The sequence below is a fragment of the Battus philenor genome, unplaced genomic scaffold, assembly GCF_028537555.1.
Source record: "Battus philenor isolate CCGP_79_NKW_IND1 unplaced genomic scaffold, ilBatPhil1.0.hap1 SCAF_26, whole genome shotgun sequence".
Classification (NCBI taxonomy): Eukaryota; Metazoa; Arthropoda; class Insecta; order Lepidoptera; family Papilionidae; genus Battus; species Battus philenor.
In genome coordinates this window covers 954,312-967,208 of record NW_027181689.1, presented here as the reverse complement: position 1 = coordinate 967,208, position 12,897 = coordinate 954,312, and the positions used below count along the sequence as shown (strand labels likewise).

Here is a 12,897-nt window from a genome sequence, read left to right as displayed (position 1 = left end):
TCTGAAATTTGGTACACACATTTAATTTAGATACAATATAATAAAATCAATAACATTATAAATCTAAGATGGCCGCCGATACAAAATGGCGGATTACATATTTTTCCTTAACCCCTTAGTAAAACACGATGATTATGTCAAAATTTTAAATTCAAGGTGGACGCCGTTCCAATATGGCGGACTAGGTACATATTTTTCCACAACCACCACAATATGGGTATCAAATAAAACCGTTTAACTTAAAAGTTTTTTAAATGTATTTATTCGATAGCGGTGTTTTTGATTTAGTTCCGCAGACCAATTTGTAGCATACTCAAATGAAAGAATTACATAGAATTTATGCAAAAACAGTACCAGGCCGGTGACACGAGATAAATTTTCTACATGTTTCGATGTGTATAATATTTTAAATTAAGAATGTCTCAGATAGATAAGCGTAAAATTTTAAATTTCGAACTCCCTTGTAATACCACAGAATTATTATAAATTGAAAAAGTGATTGTAAAAGAATTCTACATTGTTAAAGGCTTTTAAAATATCTAGCTTGATGAACTTTGTGTTATTAAAAAAACAAAAACACTTAAGTAAAAAAAATTTTTTAAGTTTGTTCTGGGCTATTGAAACTTATTGGAATCACAGCTGCTTGGCTTCTCTTGATGTTGATGCTATTAGATCTGGAGACTGTCACAGCTTCATCAGAACTGAAGGCTCTATGAACACAGTTCCGATGAAGATGGTGAAGAAGTAATTTATTTATATGAAAATGTAATGATTATTATTTTGTTCAATTTCGCATAGGTGCTGGATTATCTAGGCGTGGCGGAAGTGATAGACACGATGGAGGATCTGGTGCAGTTCCTCAGAGACATCTCTCCGGCGTTGTCCCGTGCTGCAAGAGAGGTGAGCTGGTTTCTAATCTGGTGATGATATATATTTAGTGGTGTTCATTGTCTTCTATAACCCATTTACGTGTAAAAGCTACCTATTCTGATGGCATTATGTAATAATAAAGCCTATAAGAGGTTACTTTCCGATTTTTTTATGATTTTTCGTTCTTTTCATTCTTACCGCAATTCTTCTGTCTTTCTCTTTCGCTCTATGACCTTCCATTCATCTCTCATTTTACATTAACATTTTCTTCATTTTATTTCTGTTTATTTACAATTTTTTAGTTACTTACAGTAACTTATAAGTTTTTAGTTACTTTCCGTTAGGGAGTACTTTCCGTGAGGGGTCAGATGTGCTTTCTCATAAACCGTGCTATGATTCAGGCTGATTTTTTATAACAACACAACGAGCATATATATTAGTATGTATGGTACACCCTAAAATATATTAAAAAAAACAAACCATCGGTAAATCAGTACTACGTCTATAAGGCTAGCTAGCTAGCGCCATCTAGTGGATTTTTAGAGAAAATATGTTAAACAGTTCTATGTATTTAGTACCATTGTTGATAGTTTTATAATATATGTGTGCGAGTGGCGCTCGAATTAAAATGACACTTGTACTCAAAAGATGTGTTATTTTACCGAAATTAAAAATAGCAATGAGTAAATTTTCACTATTCACGCATAACATCGTAACGCAATGAAAGGTCACAGAGCGAAAGAAGAAATGTGGAAGAAAACCGAATGAAAGATCTTAAGATGTATAAATGAAGAGTAAAAAAATAAAAAAGATTGTTTTAAAAACTAAATAAATTAAAAGAAAAAGTCCCTGTCCCACACCAGATAGGGGGTACGAGAGGCTCCCGATAGCGGGGGCCATAAAAAAAACATCGTAACGCGAACACAAGACTGTAACTCCGCGAACACTTCGACACCCGAAATCGCTGATGAGAAGTCAGACGATCAATACGCTTTCACTCGAGACCGACCCTTATGAACCACAGGCTGATAATTTTTAGACGGTTCAACACGGGGTGCTAAAGTGAAGCCACTCGAAGGTCGAATCACTTTTGCTGTCTGTACTTCATTTCATTGCACCGCCTGCTAGAAGCAGTGAAATATGCAATAAAGCAAGGAACATACGAAAGCCCGTATAACTATACTATACTCGATCTGTACTGTTTTGATGTCAGCCGTCAGCCCCGACGGGCTCATTCGTTAAATGATTCCTTTGGTCAAAGTTCTCCTTTTTATCGAATATAAAAATGTTTTTTTTCCCTTATTTTCCTTCGTTAACCTAGGTGGCGGCCAGGGCAGCTGAGTTGACCCATCCACCACACGCAGAGACCCTGACGAGGTGCTTGGAGAGCGTCAAACAGCTTGCACCAGTTCTAATCTGCTCCATGAAGATATATATACATATACTTACTGAAGGTAAGTCCATTTAGCAATTGTTATCTTTTTTTGTTTTCTGTCATGCTCGATTTCTTTCTTCTGAGGTCTTAGATGTAATAAAGCTATTTTGACTTTGACTTTGTAAAAAGGGGGGGAGGTGTATTACTAAGGTTGCGAACCTATGAATGAAATTACCAGCCATTATATCATGCCGGGGGTGTCTTATGTTGACATACCCTTAAAATTATTGAAGTTTTAATTTATTTTTTTAATTTTGAAGGTGGAAAGGGGATGGAGGAGGCAGCGGAGAATAGAAACTACCTGGCTAAGAGAATGGAAGATGAGATACATGAGATTATACGGTGAGTTTTGGTCATACTTTTCGGTTCTACTATTACAGATGGTGTATTACGTATTTAATGGAATCAGGCGTTACCTTGCGGAAGCCCATCCTAAGTAAGAAAAGGACTAATATTTAGCTTGTTTTTGGTTGCACAGAGTCTCTGTGTTTTGGCACTTTAGTGTAACATAACTCCTGAAGATGCCCCGTGAAGGGGTGAAACACGTGTTGAGTTGTTTGATGGTGGCAGTTGTGTAATTCGCATTGTCTGCCGCATACGCATTTATTAGCGGGCTGGCGGGCGGTGCACTTTGTTGCACGACTACCACTGCATGTGCGGAAGTGGCTAAATATTGGTCCTTTTACTTACGGTGTATTACGTATTGTGTTCTATATACACCCCGCTAGTTTCTCAGTATATAATTTTAGACACATACCATGGAATTAGGAATAAGGAGTTCTGTAAAGGAATAGAAGTAATCGATGTAGCGCTGGGGATTGATACTTGAAGTAGTCACATAGTGTTCAAAACAAATGACTGCTGAAGTCATAAGGTTAGTGGTGACCATAGATCAGCAAACGCAACGTATGGTCATCTATAATGTGGTCAGACGACCAGGTTAAAGATGGCGGAAGACGCTACATGCTATGGAGGAGGCTTGTCTCTAAAAGACGTCGTACTACGGCTGAAATTTTGATACATTGAGTTTTGGTAGAAATTGTCACTATCTTACTAAATTCTATGGATACATTGGTTTTTGGTAGAAATTGTTATTTTGTTATTAAAGTCGATGGATTCATTTTGTTTTGGTAAAAAATGTTACCATCTTACTAAAATTCAAAAGATGCATTGCGTTTTGGTAACGATTGTTAATATCTTACCAAAAAATCCATGGATGCATCGTGTTTTGGCAAAAAATTATTACCATCTTTCCAAAATGCATGAATTGTGTTTTGGTAATAATTGTTATGTATTACCAAAAAATCCATGGATGCATTGTGTTTTGATAACAATTATAACTATCTTACTAAATTTCAACTGATGCATTGTCTTTTGATAAAAATCGTAACCATCTTACTTAAATATCTAATGGATTCAGGCGTTATTTTGCGGAAGTCAATCCTAAGTAAGAAAAGGACCAATATATATTTACTTCCGCTAATGCAGTAGTAGTCGTGCAATTAAGTACATTGTGCATTTATCAGCGGGCTGGTGGGCGGTGCATTTTATTGTACGACTACTACTGCATTGGCGGAATTAGCTATATATTGGCCCTTTTCTTTCATCTTACTAAAATCCATGAATACTTTGTGATGTGGTAAAAATTGTTACTTTTTTACGTAAATTTTATGGTAACATAAAAATAAATAATCCATGGATACAGTGTGTTTTGTTAAAAATTGTTACTGTCTACCAAAAATCAGTGGATACATTGTGTTGTAGTACATATAGTCAATATCTTACTAATTTTATATCCATACATAATATTTTGGTAAAAATTGTTACCATCTTATTAAAATTCTATGGGTGCATTGTGTTTGAAATAAAATTTAATTATTGTCTGTCTGTCTTATTTCAGAGTGCTGCAGTTAACTTCGTACGTTGAGGACGGTGGCGAGAAAGATAACATCGCGGTGCTGAAGGCTCTGCAGTCTCAAATGCACTCGAAAATGGGCGCTGCACACGAATTCCTCAATGTAAATTACATTTTAATATACAATGCGATTAAAACAAGAATAGGACGGGCTCTCGGTTAACTTCACTCATATAAGTACGGTCAGCATTAAATATATAAAATAAATAATAATAATTGTTTTTGATGATTGTTTAATTTGTTCTATAATGAGCAAAAGAGGTAGTGTTTTACATCGGCGATCTCGAGAGATTATCAGCAATGTTGATAAGTACTTCGAGGAAGAGAAAAAACGTGCCATTATGTTGTTGGACCAGTTAAAACAAGCAAGAATTGTACCAGCGCCAGATGGCAATATTCATATATGGCGTGATGTATTTGGAAGTTTCATTAAGCATTTGGAAACTGCTTCGAAGGTAACCGAGCGAGTGGCTTTAGCCACTGGTATTATTTTTTAACATTGCTTTTTTTGCACACTATACCAAGTTTCCGTTGTGACGTCACAACATGGCGTTAGGCCGGTCCTATTCTTATTTTAATCGCATTGTATAATGTCTATACTTGTCAATTCGTGTTCGAATATGTTCAAGCGTGTTCTATCTCGAACTACTCCCTAAACACACACGGTACGCTGTAGGTCAGGGGTGATATTTGCGTATCAGATAGATTCCAAGTACGAGGGCGTGAAAATAATTTAACCTTATATATGTTTATTACAATGTACAACCTGTGGCGTGCATATCGTGCGCCACCCGCTAACCGCTCCGCCTTTGGACCGCGCCTCGAAACACGCGTTGCCTAGCAACGAGCTCTTACCCACGTGACCAGTCGATCGCATCGCGGCGGCGGCGGCAATGAAACGGATAAATGATAGATGGCGCTACAGTAGACGCAACAAAAGTTTGCATCGCGCTGTTGAGAGTCTCCGCGCTCATTATAAGTGCTAGCGGAGGTGTGGTCAACATTAACAAGAAGCTACAGAACTACCTAGTCTCCCGCAAACTCTTTTTTTTAGTTTTTGAATTTTTAGTGTTGGCTGCTATTTTGGTTCAACAATTTAGAAAAAAGAAAGACGTTTCGATTGATAGTGATTTTATTTCGAAAAATTACTTCTATTTATATGTGCGAATGAGGTCGCTCAATTTGGCGACGCTCTTGCTCGTCCCTCTCGCACACTTTAAGAAGGGAGTGGAGGGGGGAGCATAAAACGCGTATTCGCGGGAGCCGGTCTTCAGTAGCTGTCGAACGGTGTATGCCCGCGAAGCTGCCACAAGTATGACACTCCTACTGGAAACCAACTAGCTCTGATGAACATAATTATGCTGGCGGTAGAATAAATAAAACTTTGAAATAAATCAAATATAAGATGAAGAGAAACCATAGGTGGTGGTAACTATGTATATATATAATATACATTAAATGTAATATATCTCTAGATATATATTTAGCCATGTATGCCCTGCTTGGAATACGCCCACCTGGTTAAATATTCCGTGGATGTCGAGGCGTCAGAGGGATCAGTTTCCAGAGCAGCGGCAGCGTCTTCTGTAAGGCGTGGCGATTATTGTATATCCTCTAAATGAAACACCTAAGAAATCGACCTCTAGTCCTCGGTGGCCTCGCTGTTCCAAGGGTTCTTAAAGGGTGGTAGGAATCCCCGGCAGACACCTGGCTACCACAACGACAGAAGATTAGACCTGGTTACATACATCATGGGGGCAGCAGTGCTTATCAGAAGTGGTAGATGACGGGACACAACGCTCTCTCTCTTCTATTGGAGATCAAGAGTTGGTAGACGTGGCGTGGGTAGGGTCCCACTTAGATGGACTGCCGAGTTGCAATCTATGGAAGAAACCTATGCCTTGCAGTGAGTGTCCATTGGCTGAAAAGAAGATGCTATGCTCATCCACCTGCGTAGTCAACGAAACGACTACCAGCGCCATCTATCGATCTTATTTAACAACACAGCGTTACCAACGCCATCTTGTATCAAGTTTTGGAAACTTAATGTAATGTATACCCGCAGGATCCTACAGCGCTGAGGAACAGCGCAAACGAGAGGGCGTTCCGCTCTGTGCTGAATTCAGCGCAGAGGGCCGCTGAACATCTATCTCCCGATCTAGCAGACGGTGTGCGTCGAGTTGTCAGGTAAGAACACTCGTGAGAATACTTACACGTGATATAATGTAGCAGAAAGTAAGGTGAAATTGTCATTTATAATCTCTGGGCATAAAGAAAGTAGGTATATTTTTTCCTAGGTTAGGACTGTATATAACATTTGACAAGCGTTTATATCAAAAGTTGTAATATCATTTGGCTCAGCCAACACAATTTTGAATTCGATGGCATACTGCATTTTGTCAAAACCTCGACTGATATCGTTCTGCGATCATTGTATTCTGGCTATTCAGCAAACTTGAAAGGCCAATGCGGAGACGCCATTTTGACACGATTGAGGTGACATAAACCGAATTTAAAAATTTTCTGAAGGATATAAGCGTTGGCAAAACTACTATATCGAAAGGGGATATTTTTTAAATGGTCCCCGCTATTGTGGAACCCTGTTCCCCTATCTCGTGTGGGACAGGGACTTTTTATTTCTAATTATTTATTCATATATTTTTTTATTATTATCATTCCCCTCTTTCATGTATCATATCTCTCGTACTGTTTGTTTCGTTCTACAATTTTCCCAGTCTTTCTCTTTCATTCCATTAGCCATACATCCATCCCCAACCACTACATTCTAGGTGACCTCACTATTTTATTTTGCAATTGGACGGGGATTATTTTGAAGGAGATGAAACTGATTTGGAAGAATAAATAATGAATTTATAGTTTGCTTTTTCAGTCTATACACGCTGCCAGGCATAGGCCTCCAAAATTGCCACGGTGACATTTCCTGTAACCTTGTCTAGAATCTATTGAGAGATACCTAACCAAGCCACCTCTTCCGGCTTGTGGTCACCACTAGAGAACCTTTCGGCTCCAACGGCCATAGGCTGCCCAAGCGATTAGCCCCGCCCACTGTCACTTTGAACGAGATCTTCTCATTTCTGATTTTTCTCTAATATAAATATATTCCAAGATATTCACGTATACATATTTGTGATTTCAGATCTGGTAATATAAAAGCTGACCACTTATGCGATGAGAGGCAAATTGGCCGCGGTAATGAACCAAAGGTATGTCATTTTAATCATACTCTATCTCAAGTAATACTTAATGTGTTCAAGACTCCATTCTAGAAGGAGAAGAAGAAACATTGCTACGGAGACTGCAGTATCATGGAGATATATCAGGACAGTGCTAGAAAGTTTTATGCTGGCGTCGTTTTAATTGACATTTACGAAAGTTACGTCAATGATTCCTAGCTTCTCTAAGCACTTAAACTACTTCTTTCCTGTCCATCCAACGCTTCATCTCCAACCTTCTTAATCTAAAGCAGACCTTGTTCTCCTCTCATGCATTTAGGAGAGGAGCCTAGAGGCAACCTTTTCCTTCTCTTCCAGTTAAGATACAGATCTAAAGAAGTCTTTCTCTCGTGTAGTTACAAGACTGTCCTTAAGAAGAATCTCCTCTTCTTCTCTTATGCAGTTCTGAGACGAACCTAATGGAAACCTTATACCTATGTTAAAAAAATATGTTCTTGCAGGCTTTGAATCTGGTTACTGATCTTCGCTCCCAGCTGAATGAAGTAGAGGGGATAGTGAACGATGGAGTCCGCGCTGCTGAGAAGCAAAGCGGCAAGACTATACAGTCCAGGTCGGTACAAAGAAGACTCGAACCTTCTAAGGTATCATCATACAATGCCTTGCATCTTGGGGCTTCCCCTAGAGATCGCCACGATGACCCGTCTTGCTTGTCTTCTCTTTACATAACTATTACAAATCTAGAACTTTAGAGTTGCTGGAGAAAATTGAGGACCTCCGCCAGAATGAAGAGGCCATCCCTAGGGTACGCAATGTTCTGACCCTCGATATCAATCAATCCGTTGTCTGCGTCAATGTAACTGGAGCAAGTGGAAGTTTAAGGCTTCCATATTTACACTTTCAACTTCGAAGGTTTCCCTTGACATGGAACAGCGTGATCACAAAAAGGGATCAAAATGATTATGTCCACCAGGTTTGCCTGGCAGTGGGAGATTGCTTTTTATATTTTGTTGGGTTTCCTAAATGGGTGGGGGGGGACGTTGGGTATGTTCAAGTTACCGTGCCCTCTGAGGTGTGAAGGACTCTGGGTAACGCCATTAGGAACTTTAAGACGCAGACTTCTAGGTAATCGAAGAAGTTAATACCAGGCAACCAGATATCTATAGAAGGAATAACACTATATCATTAACTCCTTCCATCAACATCATCCACAAAAACTGGCCTTGCGCTGCTCGTCCCGTGACCTGGACTTTCTTCGATCTAGTTATGTCAAGTTATAATGGAACGCGATATTTTTGTGTGTAGGTTGGAGACAGCCCACAAATGGCTTTTGCATCCTGCTGCAGACCCTCAAACCAGGGCAGAGGGCCAGAAAGCCATCACCAGCGTCGTCTCTCAAGGACAGAGGGTGAGTTTATTTAATCCAAGTTTTACATCAACATAATTGACAACTGCTGCCATCTATTGTAACTACTCAAAAATTATTTAAGATTATGAATACATTTACACCAATACCTCGCTTTGCATCGTTTCGTTTTGCGTTTTTTTTTTTGAAGTTGCGTCGCTGCTTAATTAGTACTAGTTTTCACTGTGCGTCGTTAGATTTTTGAGATTGCGTTGTTTTGGGTTCGAGTCTTTAATTTTTTTTTAATTTACTTTTTTTTCTAAAAGATGGCAACAATTTTGTTTCTAGTCGCACCATGCCATCAATACTCGGGGATTCCCTTTCTAACTAAAAATCAACGCAATTTTAATACAGTTTTATTTTCACTTTGTTTTGCTAATTTTGGAGTTCAGTTTCAATGACGTAGTGTGTTATAATGTAGTGTGTTGTGCTTTTTTTAAAAGAGAATAATAAATCTATATAAATTTTTTCGTGTTGTTTCTGGTTACAAAAAAGGTAAAATACATTATTTTTCTTTTTAAATGTTTACTTAGTTCAATTTTATTTTTAAAAAGTAGTATTTTCGTGACCCTGGAACCTATCTTCGATCTTTACATAGTTTGCTATAGAAAATCCTTATCCACTTTGCGGCGTTTTAATTTGCGTCGTTTTTTTTTAGAACGCAACCACGACGCAAAGTGAGGTATTGGTGTAATTATCTTAAAAATCTTCTATTGTACAGGCTAGAAAACATATAAATAGTTTCATAATAATAAACAGAAGAGTACAATGGGCGGTCTTATCACCCGAGGCAATCTCTTACAGACAACCATAGTATGGAAAGAGTAGGAGAACAAATATCCTTTATTTTTCTTTCTTTCTATTTATGTTTATTTTTTCTGAGGCAAGTGCGATCTAAGTATATACATACATTAATTGATTTTAGAGTATGTACATGCTAATTCCATGCGCATATGCGTATGCAACAAATAAAAAGATTTTATTGAAACCGAACAGTCATATACAGGATGATTAATTATAGTAATTTTTTAAAGGGGTGATGAAAACTTGAAAGATTTCACACGAATTTCCAATCATCCTGTATATAAGGATCAATTTGGAACTCAAGTGGAATATGTTGGCCTATTAATACATATTATTCCCGATTTTGCACTCTTTTCTAATATATCATCATTATGTTACACACCCATTTTACATCAATAACATACACTATATTATATATATATAATATATATATATTATATATTATATATGTGTGTGTGTGTGTGTGTGTGTGCATAAAAATTGCATTAGTTGGTTTTCGACTGGTAGTACATGAGTGCATGTTTTAGGTACACTATTCCATACATTTGCTGGCAAGATATGTTTAAATAAATATAAAATAAATACATTTAAAAAAACTTTTAAGTTAAACGGTTTTTTGATACCCATATTGTGGTGATTGTGGAAAAATATGTACCTAGTCCGCCATATTGGAACGGCGTTCATCTTGAATTTTAAATTTTGACATAATCATCGTGTTTTACTAATGTAGCCCTTTCATTTGATACCCATATTGAGGGGGTTATGGAAAAATACATAATCCGCCATTTTGTATCGGCGGCCATCTTAGATTTATAATGTTATTGATTTTATTATATTGTATTGTTATGTAAATTACATGTGTGTACCAAATTTCAGATCAATCTGACAACGGGAAGGTGCTTAAATTTCAATTTCTAATTTTGACCCAAATAAATAAATTCCGTACGGATCGAACTAAATAAAACCGTTTAAAAATCAGATCGCGGATGGACTTCAAGGACGCGAGAAGGCCGAGATCTTGCAGCTGTGCGGCGACGTGCAGCGCCTGTCCGACCGGCTGGCGGACCTGTGTGCGACCGGCTACGGTGACTCCGACGAGGCCAGAGCCATCACCAGGTGATGACAACTAACCCAATGTTTATCTGGTTCATATATTCTAAAGTTGAACACGCAACCTTCGCCCATCATTTCTGTCGTTTGCTCGCAGGGTGGTAAGCAATGCAATAAAAAATAACAAAACCAAGTAGGAAAACTTGAACCTAAATGAATAATATGCACTGGTAAAAAAACTTGTTGTATTAAAAAGTCTAATCTAAACAAACCTGTGATATTAAAAGATAATGATAGAAAATGTAAGAATAAAATAAAGATTAGAAATAAAATTGTACCTAGCCACCTAAGAGTAAAGAAGATGAGGAAAGGATGGCGATGAAAGCGCGAAGGAATGAAAGAACAAAAAAATAATTGCAAGATATCGTGAAGGTTAAAAGGAAAGAATAAAAGAAATTGAGAAGAATGAAAGTGAGTGTAGAATAAAGATAAAACCCTGAAAAAATTATTTGTAAATAAAGTCCCTGTCCCAAACTAGATAGGGGTACGAGAGGCTCCCAATAGCGGGGGCCATAAAAAAAAGTTGAACACGAAGTTAACAACCAAGAAAGGTCCATACGTCTCCACAACCAAGAATATCCGAGAAAATATTAGTAAAAAAAAAAATATAATGGTTAAGTTCCATATTGTACCCTTTCACTATATTTAATACGTTAGCCAGTGTATATATTTTTTTTATATTATAAGACAGAGTTTGATAATATTTAATGATTTTTACAGTATCTTTTCCTTTTATATCTGTACTCTTCTATCATTCATCGATATCTATTTTTCCTTTTCTTTCATTCTATACCATTATGTCATTCTTTTTCATACATATTTTCGTTCATTCATCATAAGACAGAGTTTGATAATCTTTAATGATTTTTACAGTTTTCCATTTATATCTGTACTCTTCTCTCATTCATCGATATCTATCTTTCATTTTCTTTCATTCTATAACATTCTATCATTCCTTTTCATACATATTTTCGTTCATTCATTGCCTCTCTCACCTCGTTCCTCAAATATTACAGATCTGGGTTGTGTTACATTTACTTACCTTAATTTATATTTATTTTTTGCTATTTTACATTCTAATTTAATGTGATAATTTATTACGAATTATCACAATTTATCATAGTTTACTGTTTTTATTTTATTTACCTAACATTATACAGTACCTTATAGAGCATTATCTCTGTCACACACTACCTATGTGACGTTTTGTCAGTCGTGCGAAAGAGATAACGCTCTACGAAGCCGAAATTAGCCGATTGTCTCTTTCCAAAGATCGATGTGCAATATTTATCGCCGGGTATTGTACTGAGTTTTTATTATTTATTGTCCTTTTAATTCCAGTTTTATTCTTCTGTTCTCTGCCTTCTGTTTACCTACCTGTATTAGTTTTAATTTTTTATTGCGTCTTGCACTATCTTCTTGCAGCAGTGGAATAGAAGAAAATATTTCAAATAGATGGTAGTGGGATGAAGGCGTGGTCTGATTTTAAACCACGGGTACTACTTCCTTGATGGTGATTAGCAGCCGCATGGCTTTCCATTACTGGTCAGGGCGGTAGCACGTCTGAACGGAAAGCGTCGATAATATACAGGATGTGTTCGAACTGGTGCGAGGCATAAATAGATTGAACTTTTATAACCGAAGATTCTTTAAATAATAAAACATCCTATATATTAATTTATACATATGCAGCTTTCGCTTCGCTATTTTTGATATTTAATGTTACTCTCTTTGGTTAAAATTAGTTTTTATCACTACCTATCTGTTCTGTGCGAAATTCAATATTAAACAGTTTAGTTAACTTTATTATTTGTTCTCTCTCATCTGACCATTGAATTTATTATTGAACAAACAGACTAACTATATATACATCATTCAGATCTGTCTGTATAACGTAGGCATAAATAATAAAACACTCTGTATATTAATTTATACATATGTTACTTTCGCTTCGCTGTAAAATTGTATTTCTGATATTTAATATTTCTCTCTTTGGTTAAAATTAGTTTATATCACTACCTATCTGCACTGCGTTTATTTTAAATTCAAAATGTAAGAGTTTAGTGAACTTTCTTATTTGTTCTCTCTCTTCTGACCATCGAATTTATTAGTGAACAAACAGAATAACTATATATAAATCATTCTGATCTGTCTATAAAATGTAGTA

The 12,897-nt window shown here is 36.8% G+C and overlaps 1 protein-coding gene across 1 annotated transcript in view; it reads left to right on the top strand.

The window, feature by feature from the left end:
- The window catches only part of Vinc (vinculin), a 58,851-nt gene that overhangs the window by 33,408 nt on the left and 12,546 nt on the right, over positions 1-12,897 (top strand). Inside the window, exons 5-13 of the mRNA XM_068768541.1 lie at positions 799-900; positions 2,192-2,324; positions 2,566-2,647; positions 4,206-4,323; positions 6,286-6,407; positions 7,378-7,444; positions 7,915-8,024; positions 8,717-8,819; positions 10,600-10,736. Of these exons, the coding sequence (XP_068624642.1) occupies positions 799-900; positions 2,192-2,324; positions 2,566-2,647; positions 4,206-4,323; positions 6,286-6,407; positions 7,378-7,444; positions 7,915-8,024; positions 8,717-8,819; positions 10,600-10,736 (974 nt within the window). The remainder of the gene's footprint in view (positions 1-798; positions 901-2,191; positions 2,325-2,565; positions 2,648-4,205; positions 4,324-6,285; positions 6,408-7,377; positions 7,445-7,914; positions 8,025-8,716; positions 8,820-10,599; positions 10,737-12,897) is intronic.